This window comes from Simochromis diagramma, unplaced genomic scaffold, assembly GCF_900408965.1.
Source record: "Simochromis diagramma unplaced genomic scaffold, fSimDia1.1 OVJJ01000304.1, whole genome shotgun sequence".
Taxonomy (NCBI): Eukaryota; Metazoa; Chordata; class Actinopteri; order Cichliformes; family Cichlidae; genus Simochromis; species Simochromis diagramma.
In genome coordinates, this window is record NW_024387030.1 from 14,882,282 (window position 1) to 14,899,997 (window position 17,716).

Here is a 17,716-nt window from a genome sequence, read left to right on the forward strand (position 1 = left end):
GCACACCCTGTGTACAACACTTACTTAAAGCTGATATTAGATTGGTAGAAGTCTGTTTATTGGGTGAGAAGTGTGTGCGCATGTGCGTCTCGCTCGTTAGAGGTTGTTAAATGGACAGAAAGATAGGCAGACGTGGAACCTGCTGCGGAAAGTCGACAGTAGGATGTTGTCTAAGAATAGTTCCTGCCCCATACCAGGGTGGGACTGGCCTTACACAGACCAGTGCAGACATGCATCCAACACTGAGAGGTTTTAATAGCCCTCCTTGAGTTGATAATTTAGCCCGCATGTCGAATCACAGGAGGTCTTTCTCTGTGTCTGGACATATTTAGTCTTTCTGCCCGTCTCTGTCCCTGCATTGTTTCTCCTTCGTTTTATTTCTGTTTCTTTTTATTCTGTTTTTAATCTATTCTGTTAGCATTCTCCTGCTAATCCTTTTACTGTCCCATCTGATACACGATTCTATTCTTGTTCTATTCCTCCCTCTTTTCGTCCTGTGTTCCCACTCTTGTTAATGTTATGTGACAGGGAGCTCATTCCCTACATGCCATCAGAACCCGCCAGCATCTCCCTGTTCCCTGTTTGCACCCTGTTAGCCTCAGTGAGACACAGAGGATGAAGTTCCCCGTTTGTTTCCATGTCTGGCATTCTCTTTAATCTCATAGCATGCAGGCCATTTGAATCTGTATCTTGCAAAACAGTCTCTTGTTTTTGTAGAAGTGCATTGCTTCACTTTCTCATCCTTCATGCTCCAGAATAGTTCTATATTCGTCACAGCTGGATAGATTTTTTTCCTCATTTGATTGTCTTTGATGTTTTCAGTTAGGAGAGGTCAGGTCAGAGTGAAACTGTAGATGGGAACAGGCCCAGGTATGTAGGGCGCTGGGCTGGCACCCATCCCTTATGCCAAAAGATAAGGCAATGAAAGGGCTGTTAAAGCACTACTGTCAAACACCATCTGGCCACTACTGGTCTGTTCTGTTTTTCTTTCCACGGCAAATTACAAAATATAAATCAAATTGTAGACAGAACACATTTTGGACTTGGATTTACTTGGATGGCTATGAGCCAGTTGCACTCCTTTCAATTTCTGGACAATATTTGATATTTAGGGGAACTTTTTCGCCTTTTGTCATCCAAACACGTGTCCCATATGGTATGTTGTTATTATTTTCTGCAAATTATTACAGCATGAATCATGCATCATCACTCATCATCCTGCACAGGAGTATGTAATTACTGATGAGAGGCAAAACATGCCATTGAAGGAGGCACAGCGTGAGGGGCATGGCTCTGTCGCGAGGACAAAGTTGAGATTTTATAAACGTCATGTGGAATGAGGTGTCTGGTAGTGCCAAAGCAGAGAACAGCATGACTGTTGCTAACCGTTTGCAAACAAAGGCTGTCCACAGGAAGCCCTAGCACATACCCTTCTTATTAGGACTACGCCTTCTGTTTCTTATTACCAGATCCTTGTGTGTAAGGTTAGATGATGCTGTGCAATTAAATGTGGTATGTTGTGTATTCTAAAGATTCCTCTCATTCATAACCCCTTTTTTTCTCCGTTTCTTGTCCTTCATCTTTGCAGTCTTCTGTCAGATCCCCTGTCTTAATGGAGGCCGGTGCATTGGCAGGGACCTGTGCTGGTGTCCGTCAAACTCAACAGGACGGTTTTGTCACCTGCCAGTCCCTCCTCCTGCCCGACCCACCCCTCAAAGCCACAGGAACCACCAGAAACCAAAATCTCCATCCCATTCCATGTACACTCTCCCACTGTCCAATCAGCCAGGTAATCACGCTCCGGCACGCCTCCCCACTCACTCTAACTTTATTAGCATGTCTTCACATTACGAGTGCTGTTAGCTTGACACTGTGTGTTTACATTGGCCATCACTTTTCATTTAGGATACTGTGCATATTTAAGAGACCTCAGAGTGACTGTCAGTTAGCTAACGTGTTCATTTCTTGATGACTCTGGCTGTAATCGTGCCTCATAACTGCAAGGTTTCCATTCTTCTAGTAAAGCTTACACTTTAACAGAGAAGTGTCGAAAAAAGAAGCAAAACACAGGTAATAAACAACAATTGTGGGTTTCCTGGCTGTTCCTTTCTTCCAGAAGCAAACGATCTCATGAATGCCTGCGATTAATCAGTTTCATTCAACATAAAATAATCACCTGACTTGAATTTTGCAACAGAAGTTGCCTTAATAAAAAAAAAAAGGAAGAAAAAAGCATAGCTTCATTTTTAACATTGTTTATAGTGTAGTGTTATTGCTTTCCTTGCCAACAGCAGAGGTCACTTTCTATTTTAAGCAGAACAGCTCATAGATGACTCAGTACAAGTCATCTTATTGTTCACACAATGCCGCGTTCACCAGACAGAAGATATTAGAAACAGAGCACGGCAACAATACGAATTGTTGTGAATAAAAGAGATAAATTCACTCTCATCTCCTGGTGTAAGCTATCGTGTCCTCCTTTCTTAGTTTCTCATTTTATGGAACAGTTAAGTAGAAGCAGAAGGTCAGTCTAAATTCATTTAAATTACATTCAGACACATTTCATCCTCTTCTGAAAAATTAATTACTTAATAATTGCATTTAATGACAAATCCAGTCAGTGTGTTATCATGTTACAGGAAAGACGCTGTTTGTCCTGCCTGTATGCTTTATATATGAAATGGAGCCATTCTTGTCCTGGACTAAGTTTTGCATTTTCTCCTTGGATTCTGCTGTCTGTGTGTGAGGTTATGATTCATGAGAGTGGGTCGGGATTCTGGGAAAAAACCTGGCACTCCCTGAAGATGGATGCTTACCCTGTGTCAGAAGGACAACAGAGCCTCACATTGCAACATCTTCTCAACTCTTCAGCAAAACTGTTTTCAGTCTTTAAAACGATTTGATTTAAACCAGAGAATCCGAAACGCTTTGTGTTGTTGTTGTTTTGTAGCATCTTAAGGGCCTCTTCACTGCCGGGAACTACCAATATGCACCAAATCTCATGACTTGATGATGAAGCAAGTGTTTGTGTAAGACTTTAGCTGAGATCTCATGCACTGCAGTATGTATATACAGATTTTATCCCTTGGCAGAGGATGCTTCCCCTTAAACGGTTCAAATTTTGACACTGTAAACTATCTACCATGCTGTGTAAGCTTTGGATCTCTTCTTCTCCAGTGTCTCTCCACCCATCCTTGGTCAACGTCCACATTCAGCATCCTCCAGAAGCTGATGTCCAGATCCACCAAGTAGCTCGAGTCCAACCTGGGCAAAGACCAGCCACCACAGAGGGGGCTCACTCTGTCCAGCAGCGCTCCCAGCCTGGAAACGGACACGAACACGCCAGCGAGCACAGCAGCAGACACCCACACGCTAACGGGAATGGCCACGGCCACGCCACAACCCACATCCGTCAGAACGGAAATGTTGGAAGATGCTTTCAGGAGACGGTCGATGGACAGGTACCGTGTACACTGCTATCTCAGCTTAAATCAATACACATAAAGTATTGTGGTCTAGGTGTTGAAACGACTGGAGCGCAGAGTTTTAGCCACAGCTGCCATTATATAGTCACATCCCTTAACCTTCTCTGCTAGCTTTTGCTTCAAACAGGAAGTTTGTGAAAATGATTTATGTGTAAAGTCCGGGATTTATGAGGCTTGGCCACACTGGCCATCTCATGTTCCACCGCTTCCTCAACAAAAGCATGTTATGAGTTAGGATGCATTCAGAGGAGGTGAAGGTGAGGCTTGAAACCTCCCCATGTGGCCCAAACGGTGAGATTTTCATCGCCTGTGTGCTCAGAGTGTGGCACATTTTGCAGATTTACTGTGCTTTGCTTTAATGTATCCTAAAGCACTTGGGAAAAGGAAAGGACTTTAAGTGGCAGTGCGTGAGCTCGGCTAATCTCAGACCTCATACAGCATCTGTTAGCTTGGCTATTGTTGGGTGTTATTAGTATTTCAGTTGCAACAACACAACGAGTTGTTTTTGCCAGAATTAGTTCTTGAGTTTGTTTGTGCTCAAGTGCTGTTTCCATTATTTCCTCTCTGGTTAAGTAAGGCAATTTAAATTAAACCACTTAGTCACTATGTCAAAGAAGAACTAAACTTCAGCAAAAGAGCAGATTCACCCTGCAAATTTCCATATTATTTAACCATAGTAGATTCAATCTGGAGGAAAAAATATCATCTCTTAAGTTTAATTTCTATCAGACAAAATCCGACAAGTAGGGTTTGATAGGACATTTAACCAAGAGCCCTTAATGCAGCACACCAGGAGTTTCTTAGCTGTTCTTAGGACTCGGTGTGTTTATGTCCACCTCTAACTAAACATGTGTCTGGTTCTCTCTGTCCTTGCAGAAAGGTACATACGCACACCCTGACACAAAAACATTTGCACCCTTGCCAGCGCACATACGCGCTTGCACATAAACAAGCGTGCCTACCCAAACATGTAACACTCATTCTCCAAACTTGTTTCATAGATTTAACACAGATGTGTCTTGTTGTAGTGCGGCAAGCCTCTTCCAGGGCTAACCAAACAGGATGATTGCTGTGGAAGTATTGGCGCCTCTTGGGGCCTAAACAAGTGCCAAAAGTGTCCGACCAAACCAGGTAAGCTGTTCTGACTAATCCACCAGAGTTGTGTCACTTTTTTCATACAGAATTAAACTAATCTGGTTTAATTCTGTTTTGCTGTTGATGTTTGTCCTTTGGTAATCTTGCTCTGTGCCACACATCGACTCAAAAGGTAGAGTTTTCCCACTCTGATTGCTTCATATTAAGGTGTCTAAAAATTAATGCCTTAGCAGCCATTGTTTATGGTTGGTGGAGTTTTATCAGAGCATGTTTTACAGGCCTAAACAATGCTAATGAGCGGTGATGACTAGAACATAGCGGCCTTTGTTAGATTTCTAAAAACCTTTGAAAGCGGCTGCGTGACTCGCCCATGCTCCCAGTTGTTAAAATGAAGCTGTTTTCACTTCCATAAAACCAAAACCGGGAAGCAAATGAAAACACATTTAGCATGAAGATGAGAGCCTGGCAGGCGTGCCACCCACCCTGCGGGCAAAGCAAGCCAATGTGGCCTTGAATGAATGAGGAAATGAGCAACTGGTTCCCAACCAGAGATGCGGTAGGTAAGTGAAACAGCAACAGGGTGGTTGTATGTTGGCAGGAAGGCTTGGTGGTGACACTGTCCACTGTAGATGGGGGCTCTGACAGCTCTTTTTACTACTCAGAGAGCACGATGTGGTCCACTGGTTTTGGCACTCCCACAGCGTACAGTGCCACACGGGAGATTCAGTTATTTCCCGCGTGTCTCAATCATATTATGGTCATACCCCGCAGATTTGCTAGTTTCACTGTTAGATTGACTGTACCCTCTTTAATATCTGACCAGATGTTGATCAGAAGCAGACATCATCTCTCTCTCTCTCTCTGTCTCCTGCCTTGATAATAGATGTCGATCTATTCTCTTCCCTCCCACGCACTGTCTCCCCAGGCATGCCAGATTCCAATTCTTTCTAAGTCCACGGCATGATCTCTTTTGGCTCCCAGATGTTTTCCCCTGCTCCCTCCTTTGAAGTTGGGGGAGAAAACAGAGTGAATACCCAATTTGCTCATTTTTGTGGCTCCTTTTGGGGGGCAGCGTATCGTAGGCCAGGGTCACACAATGGCAAAGAAAGAAAGAAAGAAAGAAAGAGCGAAGTTAAGTAAAAAATGAAGTCATATACTCTCTCCCAGAAGTCTTTGGGTGAGTTTTAATACGAGAAATACTTTGAATTCCTCTAAGAGTGCTATTGTTCTCAGGGTAAAGACTTGGGCTTTATCTCTAAGCTACATTCCCTGCTTACTCGTCTAGGTGTGTGCTTTCTCATGCGTTTGACAGGAATGATGTGGAGCTCCTGAAGAATGATGTGTGTCTCTTTATTTTATAGCGACTGAGTCAGCCGTCGGCTCGCAGTGAGGAGAGAGGTCGTGTAGCTTAATAGGACTCTCCCATGTGTCCTGTTGAGTACGTGATAATGATGTCATGAAAGCCCAGTTTGTTTCTAGGCGTGCATTACTACCATTGGTCAGTTTATTGCTAAACATGCTGTTGACTAAGAGCAAGGCTTGCTACTTCATTTTTTATGATATTGGTAGAAGATGCCAGAATGACCACAGTTTAATGGGGTGCTGTTGCAGACAGGACTGCTAAGTCTTTGCTGCCTGCCTGCACATCACTGTCAGTATATCTGCATCGCACTCACTCGATACAGTCATATAGATCCAGAATGCATTGCTACTGTTACAGTCTGGCTGTGTCTCAAGTCCGTAAATGTACAGTTAGTTGTGTTACACAGCTGGATATGATATATTATTATGCACCAAAAACACTGTATCGCTTAGGGATATTTTGTGGGCTTGCTTTACTGTTTGTGCATGTGTTTGTGCGTTCATTATATTAAGAAGGTCTGACATTGCAGAGGCATAAATGCCAGTGTGTCCCATCTCAGTGGGAGATGAGGTCTTAGCAGTTAGTGCCTTTAAAAGTCACATGCTGAGGATTCCTGGCCTGTAATGAGTTCCAGATCGACCAGGCTGAAGTCAGCTCCATTTCTTTAGTTCGGATGATGAAGTGGAGTAACAAAGCAAACCCTGTGCTTTTCTTGGATTTTAAACCATTTCATTCCATCACTGCAATTTCTTTCAGCAATGCAGAGGTCCTCAAGTTTGAGAACTAACCAGTGACTTGTTAAGTCAAGTGAGAAAGAGAATAGGTGAGTTGGACAGGAGGTGATTTGGTTACATGAGTCCCATTAAGAGAAACTGGATCCGTTATAAGCTGAGAGGAATTTTATCCTTGAAAAGCAAGTGATAGGGCTGTTTGTGCAAATCTCTGGGTTAAGGATACATTTCAATCAGAAAATTAATCAGAGGTTCCCAGTTATCTGAAGGCAAATTGCTATGGCCCAAGTCTGACCTATACTGTCGTGTTGGCATCACACTCTATAGCTGGCAGCCTTTTCCTCACTGTGTTTCACTGCTCATGGAATTTCACAAGCCATTTGTCTCCCCATCTGTCACTGATGGGCAGCTTTCCTCTCAGTGACTCTCTCCATGAGCCAGGCTGAAGCCTTGGGAGGCTTCCCAAGGAGTCGGATCAGAGGTCCCCAGGGACTTTAAGTAACCACCACACCCACGGGAGCCTTGGCTTCCTCTCTCTAACCCTACCTTCCTGGGTCACCGAGGTCACCGTGTTGTCACTGCCCTCACACTGTTTTGCCCCACCCTCAATTCGACCTCTGTCTGTGTAAGTCATCTGCCTCTTTTTGCTCCCCACTCCTCTCTGTTTTCTCTCTGTAATGAGGAAGCTATTCTTCATGAGGTTTAGATCAGTAAAGTCAGATGAGGCGAAGGAGGGGCGGTGGGGGTCGGGGGGCACTCGGAGAGCTCCACAACTTCCAGATCTTCCCACATGAACTCATCCCTTCCTAAATCTTCCATCTATTCCTGAGACATTTAAACTGACCAGCTAAAGCCTGTGCTTCTTGCTTTTTATTAGCGCTGATCAAACAAGAACACTTGTTAATGACCAACAAAAACCAGAGATGCGATTACTTTGCCTTAGAAACAAGCAGCAACAGAACAGATGCACTGGAACAACTTCACGGCAGCTTCTCGTGGTGATCAGATAGAGATGTCGCATCTCTTTGACAGCATTTGATTCATTGATGTTGACTTAGCGTTATCCCTTAACAACTCAAATTATGGAATCTATTAGCTGGGCAGCAGTGTAGCTAATCAGCGCTGAGCCGACCTAACCACTACGAGAAATAAATCCCAGTTGGAGGCGCATGGATTTGAAATTTGCGATGCTTCTTAATTCGATACAAGCTACGTTAAGCATGTTTTTTTATTGGGAATGTACCGTGGCATGCCTTATTTTGGAAGAAGCCCAGGTGGTAAATAGTCCACAGATATCATGGAGGAATGTGGTTCTGTTTTAAATGTGTTTCATGCGGGTTACACTGCCATCAGCATCTTGGAAAAGGACATTAAGCAAAATTGTCAAACTACAAACACTGACATGACATGCATACTTTCGTGAATAGAGACAATGAAAAGTATGTTTTCAGTAAAAGATTTAATGTGGCAGAAAAATGAAATAAACTCCTCATCAAAGCTGTTTTTGTCATTGCATCATATGTCCCATGGGATCGTTGTGTGAAAGCAATACTATACAGATGAGACTGCTGTTGATTGAGCAAATGCAGTATGTTGCAGCTTTTACATTGGTATGCATTCGCAGTGTGACGCTCATGCTAACCGCACGTATCTTTGCTGATTAGCTTTAGCTTCACTTGCAGGGACGTATTTACAGGCCGTGTGATATGGTCTGTGCCAGATTGACAAGTATGGCTTTTGCCAAGGAAACATTCTGTTTTGAGAGAAAATGACTTGTCTTTAAGCTGTGTGCTCCAATCAAGTATTGGCTCAGAGGCCAAGAAGAGATGGCTCTGCCATCGTTGCGATTCAAAAGACCTGAAACTCTGTGATGATTAAAGAGCTCCGTTTGCTCCTTCTTTTAGTTCGTCCTGTGGCGGAATGTCAGAAAGTAATTTTATGGAAAGGATCATGAGGTCTTGGCTTTGCTCTTGGGTCTTTTCTTAGAGTATACCCCGATGGAAGAGAAAGGAAGACTGTCTACCGTTTGCATCCTGTGGATGGCATCCATCCCTCCTCCCTCTTGTCCCACAAGTTCTCAGGTTTTCCAGTTGGTTAAGAGAAGAAGCCCAACACTGAGGCAAGTCCCTGGAGAAGCTGGTGAAGGGCTCTGAGCCCTGTGATTGATGGACCAGACCACTCAATCGTCTTAGAAGAACTGCCTGCAGGCCGGGTGGTCTACATTGTGATCGCACCAAAAATCTGCAATTAAAGATTTCTGTATGGCTGAGAAACCCATCTGACTCTAAGCTTTCTCCCTTCTCAGCTTCCTGTCTCTTTTTTTTTCTTAGCCAGCTCTCTTATTTTGCATAAGCTGTCCTTTCATTTGAAATCCCAGCAGTGCTTTTCACTAAACAAATTTTACTTAAGGGATTTATTCAGATTTAAGTTGGGATAACACCAGCTATCAAGAAGTTTCAAGGAATCTGAATTACACTTTCAGGTCAGGGAATTTGAGCAAATATTATTGAACAGCCTCCAGTGGAATGCACAACACAACTGAATGGAGATGGACAATAAATTAGTGAGGCGTGACGAAGTCTTTTGTTGAACAGGGCTAAATGGATAGACAACAATTGAAAGGTTTTGTCTGTTCCCTCTGTGGATACAGACAAGTCTGAGTTTACAGTCTTTGTAACCAAGGGCGACACTAATGATGCGCAGCTTGAGCTCACTCTTGCAAGCCACTGGCTGTGGAGCTCTATATTTTCTACACAAATGATTGTAGAAACAAGCATGGGAACTGGCACGCCATTAAATCAGGACACAATCATGCTTTACTTTTTGGATATTAATGAAAATTACATGGCCAAGTTGTCACCCATTTTTAGTTTTGGGGCTGATTATCTTTTCTTGAGGTTAGAAGACAAGGTTCTGATTCGCAGATACAGTTTCAACCAGTAATTAGGAAAGTCATTGTGAACTTTGGCAGGCAGAGCGCTTTTATGCAATTTTTTTTTAAACTAGCCACAAACAGCTCAACCCTGTGGACCAATAAAACTTTTACTGAACTTATCTTAAAGTTCAAGCATTTTTAAGTCCAGGATATGCTTAAGGAAACTCTAAGTACTATCCGCCTGTTAGCTTGTAGTGAGGAATTGATTTAAGTGCAGGATACAGAATCTAAAGCTTTATTAATTAATAAATGACACTTCAAAAAACTGGCAGAAGAACCTAAAAACCCAAAAGAGGAGAAAACAGACCTTTACTCAGCAAACTAAACTGACATCTAAGGAAACAAACGGGAATTTTAAATAAATAAAAAAGTCAAGGCAAAAACTTGGAAACCTGGTAGACACACGAGTGCAAATAACAGATAATCTAACAAAGACACAGAGGAAGGAGGACTCTAAATACACAGAGCAGTGATTACATGATGAGACACAGCTGGGAGCAGGCAGACAGGTGAGAACAATCAATGACAGGTGAAGTCAGTCACAAAGGAGGAAGTAAAACTCACACAAGACAGGAAAGAGAACCCTTCAAAGTAAGGAACTAAAGGTCAATTGAAAAATAAAATGAAAACACTAGAACGGGGATGTTGAACTCGTTTTACATCATGGGCCACATACAGCTCAGTTTACAATTGAGTAAAATTTTTGGCATCACTGTCAGTGAAAAAGAGTTTAACCATGAATTTAATCCCTGAGATATCTTATTATTAGAAACATAAGTACAATTTCAACAGCATGTCTCAGTTTTTTCAAAGAATTCAGCTGTAGCAAATCAAAGACATTTGTCAGCACAACTGTTTGGGCTTCACGTCTAAGAAATAAATGTGTAAAATTTACAGAAAAAAGTTCTGGTAGCTCATTGCCTATACTGTCCTGTAATTATAAAGCAGAAAACGTCCTTTTTGGGGGGTGTGGTCCCATTGTAAGAACAGAAATTTCTTTAGTTAGTAGTGAAAAAACAGGAAATTTAATTCTTTAATCAACATTTAATTTAATGTAATTATTTTGGTGTAGTGTGAATAGCCATGGGTGAGGTCTTTATCAGCAGGAAAATCTGTAGAACTTGTTAAAATACATTTAAAAGTCCAAATGGCCTCCTTCACAATTTTTCAAAGCCATCCACTGAGCCAGCTCTAGCCCTTGGGCCTTATGTTTGACACCCCTGCACCACGAAAATAGTTACCCAAAGACGCACCACAACTAGATAAACATAAGAAAGGTGAACTGGAAGTAGAATTATAATGATAAACTCACCGTTACTAGAATAAAAATGACATCAATCGAGAATCCAAAACTCAGATACACGGAAAAACCCCTAAAACCATAATGGCACCAAAACAGAGTCTATGCTAGCAGTACTTTACTGTTAGCATGCCTGTATATGTGCCTGTATATGTGCAAATATTTCAGTTTTTCACCACTGTTACTCAAATAATTAGGCTTTAAAGATGCACAAGCACAATATATTACCTCTCTCTCAAATTCATCTTAAAGCTGTTCATCTCTGCAGGGAGTCTTCTTCTCCCTGCTAATAAGCTTTATTGAGACTCCCGGACCTCCCCCACTGTGCTTCCCTTGGCATGTGCGCCCTGCTGTCACTCAGGCCAGACTTTCCTTGATCCCATCACTGCGGGAGGACGTGCCCGTCGCTCCTACCACAACATCTCATTACTCAGAAACTTCGGAGGGGGATTAGGAGGGTCTGGAGGAAGATGAGGAGGTGGGCAGGCAGGAATAGGGGCGTTGCTTTGACACAGTTCCCCCCTTTTCGAGTTGCCCGCTTCATGCTGACCCACTTCTGCTCTGTCAACCCTCAGGTACATTGACCCTGCCTGGTCGACTGGGTCACAGCGGGACCAAAGCACAACTCAGCTTCCAGGACTTCATTCCCAGAAGTGCCACACATTCCAGTCACTCCTGGGAAAATGACACAAACTCATGACTGATTGCTGGGTTTTGGTTTGATGGATTGCTGTCTTGGCATTTTGACTCTTGTACACTATATAGTAAATAAGGGAGCAGCTGAATCAATACTGGAAGCATGTATTTAACACTGGTGGCATGGACAGACAGAAAGAACTGATGGATTATAGAGATAGGTTCTTTTCTGGTTCTTCTTACCCTGTCAGGCATCATTTACATCTTACTAGAGCACTCTTTCAGTCAACAACACATTGGTTTTCTTGGGCTGAACCGAATTGACTTCTCTCCCTTTCCCAAATACCTCTGCTGGCAAAGCAGTGGTGTTTTACGTTCTTGCGTGCGTCACGTCTTTTCTAGACCCTTCATCACTGTGGCAGCAGATTCAAAGCAATGCATTGCTGTGGTATAATGTTATTTTTTACGCCCATAGTGTGAATCAAAAGATTGTCATTGCTGTCATTCCTTTCTTGAGCAGAAAACCTTCATGTTTTTTTTCCTCTCAGTGGATGATGACTTGAAGAGGGCGAGTCTTTAGCCAAATCTGTTTGGTTGTGTGGGCGCTGAGTGGCAGTTGTGTTGGCATGGTTAAAACTCCTGACTTTTCATGTGCTGTATGCTGGTGCATGATCACTTGCACTTAATATCCTCCCTCAGATGCTTAAGGCTATTACACAAATTCAGCCTTACCAGTCTGAGAGAGTAACGAGCATACTGGTGGTCATGCTCTGCACCTGATGCCCCATTTTCAGGCTTAGAAGTAATGGAAGTGCTCCAGAGGTACACAAGGAGATGACTTTGAATCAGACAGTGACCAGATTTAAATAGTTTTTGCTTTTTATGGGCAGAGAGAGAACTTTTGATTGCACCTCATATAGTGTATATAGCACAGGGTGTTATAATCATTTCTCTGAGCTGTCTGATGTGTGTCACACTGTACAGTCTATAATAGCTAAAGACACTTCTGTCTTGCTAACAAGCATATTGTTATTCTTTACAGTCCTCTACAGCCAAAAATACATGTTTTTTTTATTTCAAAATCAGAAGTTAGATATTATCTTTTCAACATTCATAGAGAATCTGAGTCATCTGAGTCATGGAAAGATCTGGTACCAATAATCACTGTCTATGTTAAGACTTTCATAGAGTTCCCCCTAATCTCTGTTAAAAAACACAGATATGGATACACACACATTTAGACACTAGCAGACTTACTCTTTGCCACATTGACCCCCTGTACATTTAATGGAGCGTGCCGGGGCTTGACTGGGTGCCGAATAAGTAATGACACCATGTTTTCAGGCTTCTAACACTGACAGTTTGCCCGCACTGGGGCAGTAACCGAGAAATGTGTTATTTACTGCAGCACCTCTCAAGCGCACACCTGAAACACATACATGCCACGTGATTTGTACTGCTTTGGCAAAAAACAAGCGTTAAGACATTTTGGCCAATCATTTTCCTGTGAGCAGCACATTAATCGTCATTCCTTGTGCGCACATTTAAAGCTTTAGTCTCTCGTTTAACTAGATTTGCACCGTGGTTGATGAAAACGGTCAGGGCTGTCATAAAGGCTTAGTCAACAAATTTATGATGATGTGCCTAGGGATTTACACAATTATGAATGGCATAGAGCATTATTACATTTTGTTGGATGACAAAGCTGCCTTATAAATGCAGTTGATGGGGAGCCCATTTGACTCTTGCTGGAGTCCCTCAAGGCTCAGTTGTGGGTTCCTTGTTTTTCCTATTACTGAGACCTTAAATTCCCTTAAATTCTCCTAAACTTGAGCTCCTTCTCTTCTCCCTCTCTGATGAAAGCAGTCCTCTGTACCAAAGAAGCATAGCACATCATTTAAGATCACTGAGCTTCTCTGAACTGTTGTTTTTGTTTCTGTTTACAGCATATGCAGTGATCGCGAATGGACAGGTGGAATGTTCCAAAGGTTTTAAACGAATGAATGTCACACACTGTCAAGGTAAGCCTTTGCATGAAATATGCTGGAAAAGGTTTAAACATTTTATGAGCTTTAAGTGACTGCGTGTTTATTTTAGCAGTAACAAAGATATATTAAAATAATTAAATCACTGTGATCAAATAAACTCACTGTCCACTTCATCGGGTATATCTTGCTAGTACCAGGTTGGACCCTCTTTCACCTTCAGGACCTCTTTAATCCTTTGTGGCATAGATTCAGCAAGGTGCTGGAAAGATTTCTCAGAGATTTTAGTTCATGTTGACATGACAGCATCACACTTGCTGCTCCTCCATTATATTAATTTACGGTTCCACCACGTTGGATCGAGGTCAGGTGAATGTGGAAGCTAGTCGAATAAAGTGAACTCATTGCTATGTTCAAGAAATTAGTTTAAAATTGTATGAGTTTTTTGACATGATGTGTTCTGATGGCTTTGCCGAAAGCAGCCATCAAAACATGGGTGCACTGTGGTCATGGACAATACGTAGGTAGGTTGTGGCATTTAAATGATGCTTGACTGGTACTAAGAAAACATCCATCCACCATAACACCACAAACACCAGCCTGAACTGTTGATACAAGGCAGGATGGATCCATGTTTTCATGGTGTTTACTCCAACTTCTGACCCTACCATCTGAACGTCTCAGCTGAAATCAAGAGGCATTAGACTAAGCCCATCTGCTTCAAGGTTTAACATTTTGTGTGATCAGAGATGGTCTTCTGCATACCTTGGTTGTACCAAGTGTATCTTTGAGTTTCTGTTGCCTTCTTATCAGCTCATAGCAGTGTGGCCATTATCTAACAAGACATTTTCTCCTGGAGAACTGCTGCTCCGTTGATGCTTTCGCTTTTTCCTGATCATTCTCTTTTAACCCTAGAGATGGTTTTGTGGGAAAATTCCAGTAGATCAGCAGTTTCTGCAATACTGAAGACCAGACAAGCCTGTCTGGCATCAACAACCACATTCAAAGTCACTTAAATCAAGTTTCCTCCACATTGTGATTCTCAATTTAAACTTAAGCAGGTTGTTTTGACCATGTCTACATGCTTAAATGCCTAAATACATGCCTGTTCTAGTCATTGATAGACACCAAATCCACCATCTTGAATGTTACTCGTGATAGCTACATATGAATCATTTCTCCACCGCCTAGAAGGGCTGCTTATAGTGGCCATCTAGCTCACAGCACATTTCTAGAGCAGAAGAAGGACTGCTGTTGTCATTTGCAGGTAACAACACAAAATGACATAGAAGACCTCCAGCAGCAACCTGGTTAGCCCCCCAGTGGGGAAACTCAAGTTTGCAAAGAAGTACTTTCAAAATCTTCAAATGTTCAGATTATACTGTGGTAACCGATGATGTACCTGGAGAACACACTTAATTAAAGTCCTTGCTTGGGAGACTGAGTTTTTTGCCCCCCACTTCCCATGTCTGGGAAACAGGTCAAGACCACAGTTAGGGTTTGTCTGGGGTCAGAGTTCAGCAGTCAATAAGCACCTGGGGCTCCTGTTTTAATTGGTCTTGGGGTTCTGAGTTAATGTGGTAGGCTGTGATCGTGGCATGGATGGCTCTCTGAGTACTTGTGAGCATCAGATTGCTGCTTTGCCTGCTTTTCCCGTCCATCTGTATGTAAAACAAACATGGCTGTCCCTGAACATATACACTGTGTTATCGTCCATTTCAACATCCCAGCAGTGGCTGTTTGTCAGCTTGTGTTTGGTTTAGGAATCAGTACACACCCACAGTGTCAACTCTCCCGCTAAAGAATTCCAACCATTTGCATTTGTTGGTGTCAGTAAATAGCCTTGGAAATGGCTCAATAAAGTGTACTTTATTGATCCCTGTGGGGAAACTCCTCTCTGCATTTAACCCATTCACTCAGTGAAGCAGTGGGCAGCCACTGGGCGCCCGGGGAGCAGTGTGTACGGACGGTACCTTGCTCAGGGGCACCTCAGGGTAGCCGTTCAGTGGATTTGAACCCCCGATCTTCCGATCATGGGGCCACCACTCTACCTACTGAGCTATCTACCTAACACTGACAACTGAGGCTAACAGTTACAAACTGCAGCTTTTCTGATGGCTCACATTATCATGTCATGATCCAAAGGGCAATGCTTGCTGAGGCATATGGAGTAGAACAACCTAAAAGTCCAGTTTTGACTCTCCGTATAGAAGACCTCATCCTTTAGTTCAGCAAGTTCAACATGTTTTCTGCAGAGAACAATCACAATATTGATGTTTTCAGGTAATTATTGAGCAGGACGCTCCTGTTTTCCAATAATGTGTCGAGCAGCCAATGAATGTAGAAATTTATCTTTCTATTATTCATGCTTTTCTTCTGTGATTGCTTCAAGATGTTTCCCTCTTCCAGTTGCTCCTTTCCTGAGTTCCAAAAAAGCAAAGCTGACAGTTACCCACAATATTTACTAAAGTGCTTTAAATCTGCGTTCGGCTGCTGCTCCGTTCCCCCAAAAATTATTTCTAATTTAAGGACTTTTGCTATCTGCCAAGAAGGAAAAAAAATCAGCTTTTTCTGAGATTTTGTCATTATTATTAGGACGGGGTCAAGCCCTCCTTCCTGTGGCTCCAGTCTCGAGCTGCTTGTAATGTGTTTTATTGGAACAGAACAGGGCTTGTCTCGTATTTGGTAATAGTCCTGATTTACTGCCAGTCTGCCTACATCCGCTGACCTTTGCGGTCAATGACATCGTCGCCACAGCACGATAAGATTTCCTATCAGCGTCATGCTCTCAGGTCTCAGACTTCAGAGATGATTCCTTATCTTCAGAGGCTTCCTTCTCAAAAATTTAGGTCACTGAATTGGCCATTTGTAGCTGTGGTTGTTAGATGAAAAAGCCCGCAGAGATGCATGTGCAGGCCCTGTTGTGTGTGGTAAACTAGTGCTGGGAGCAGGTCACATTACTCATACACCACTTCAAAGAGGAGATTAATGAAGTCTTATGCAACTCTTTGGACATTTTTGATCAAGTTAATAAAAGCTGCTTATGATTTCACAACACTGACATTTGACACTCATCGTGTCGACTTGCTAGCCTGGTATTCAGGCTGCAATACTGATAGAGAAATATGTTGAAAAAGCCTGGTTTTCCCAGTAATGGCGCTTTGGCTAAATTCTGACCATGTGTATTCACTTCACAGACTTCCAAAGTGGTCCAAAGGTGCTCTCTTTACTCACAACCCAAAATACACAGTATAGGGAGCAATGTTGCCAGTTTGCTTTACATAGTTTCTGTAGATAATTCTGTAGGTGTTCACATGGGTTTTGAACAAAGAGGGGAAAGGTCAAGTAAGCAGCAGACTGTTTGACGCTAAAATCAGGGAACTTTGTCATGTGCTGGTAGACTATAAAAACAGTCACGCTAAAAGCCGTGAGCTCTTACCACAAGGGATGTTTGTCAAGAAGAGCAACCAAGCATAAATTCAGAATAGATGTTGAGATTAGCGCTGGTCACGGAAGGTTGCCACGGAAGCCGGTTTCAATTAAATCAACCCACCAGCAGACTGTAACAATACCACTAATCTGGGACTCGACTGAATCGTGGATTAAAGACCATGAGATAAATGGTGACCTGATTTCAGGTGTCCAGACGCTACCTGAACTAAAGTGAAATCACTACAAAAAGTGTAGACTTGGGGGAAACCGGCATGACATCAGTCGTTTCTTCACAGTACGTCACTGTAAGGTGGAAAAGCGGAACGAAAACCCAAAATGGAAACGAAAAAGGGGCGACAAACAACAAGAAAAACATTAAGGCTTTCCCTGGATTTCCTTCAGCCCATTGATTTTATCAGCCTCGACCTTTTGTAAGCTCACTTTTTCCAGCAGGAAGGAAAACAACAAAACAAGAGCAGATTCATTAAAATTGGGGGAAAATCTGTGGTGGCAGGTTGTCGGGTTCTAGTCGTCAATGCAATGGGAAAAGACCTAATGATGTACTCTTTGTTTAACACGGTAGAACAACAATCCTTGCCTGGTCCCAGTGTGATCACATGACTAAGCGCCTTAAGCATGTCCCCCTATGCTTCTGGCTGGCACACTTGTTAGCTTGTCTCCGTTTACCTTAGGGACTCAGGAGCTCTTGGAGCGAGAGGCAAACTCCTCTGGCCGCTCTACCATTTCTGCATGT

The 17,716-nt window shown here is 42.7% G+C and overlaps 1 protein-coding gene across 3 annotated transcripts in view; it reads left to right on the forward strand.

Moving 5' to 3' along the window:
• The window catches only part of LOC120740466 (latent-transforming growth factor beta-binding protein 2-like), an 88,865-nt gene that overhangs the window by 37,047 nt on the left and 34,102 nt on the right, over positions 1-17,716 (forward strand). For all 3 annotated transcript variants that reach the window (XM_040042863.1, XM_040042864.1, XM_040042862.1), the window contains exons 6-9: positions 1,589-1,789; positions 3,178-3,461; positions 4,514-4,616; positions 13,492-13,566. In XM_040042863.1, the coding sequence (XP_039898797.1) occupies positions 1,589-1,789; positions 3,178-3,461; positions 4,514-4,616; positions 13,492-13,566 (663 nt within the window). The remainder of the gene's footprint in view (positions 1-1,588; positions 1,790-3,177; positions 3,462-4,513; positions 4,617-13,491; positions 13,567-17,716) is intronic.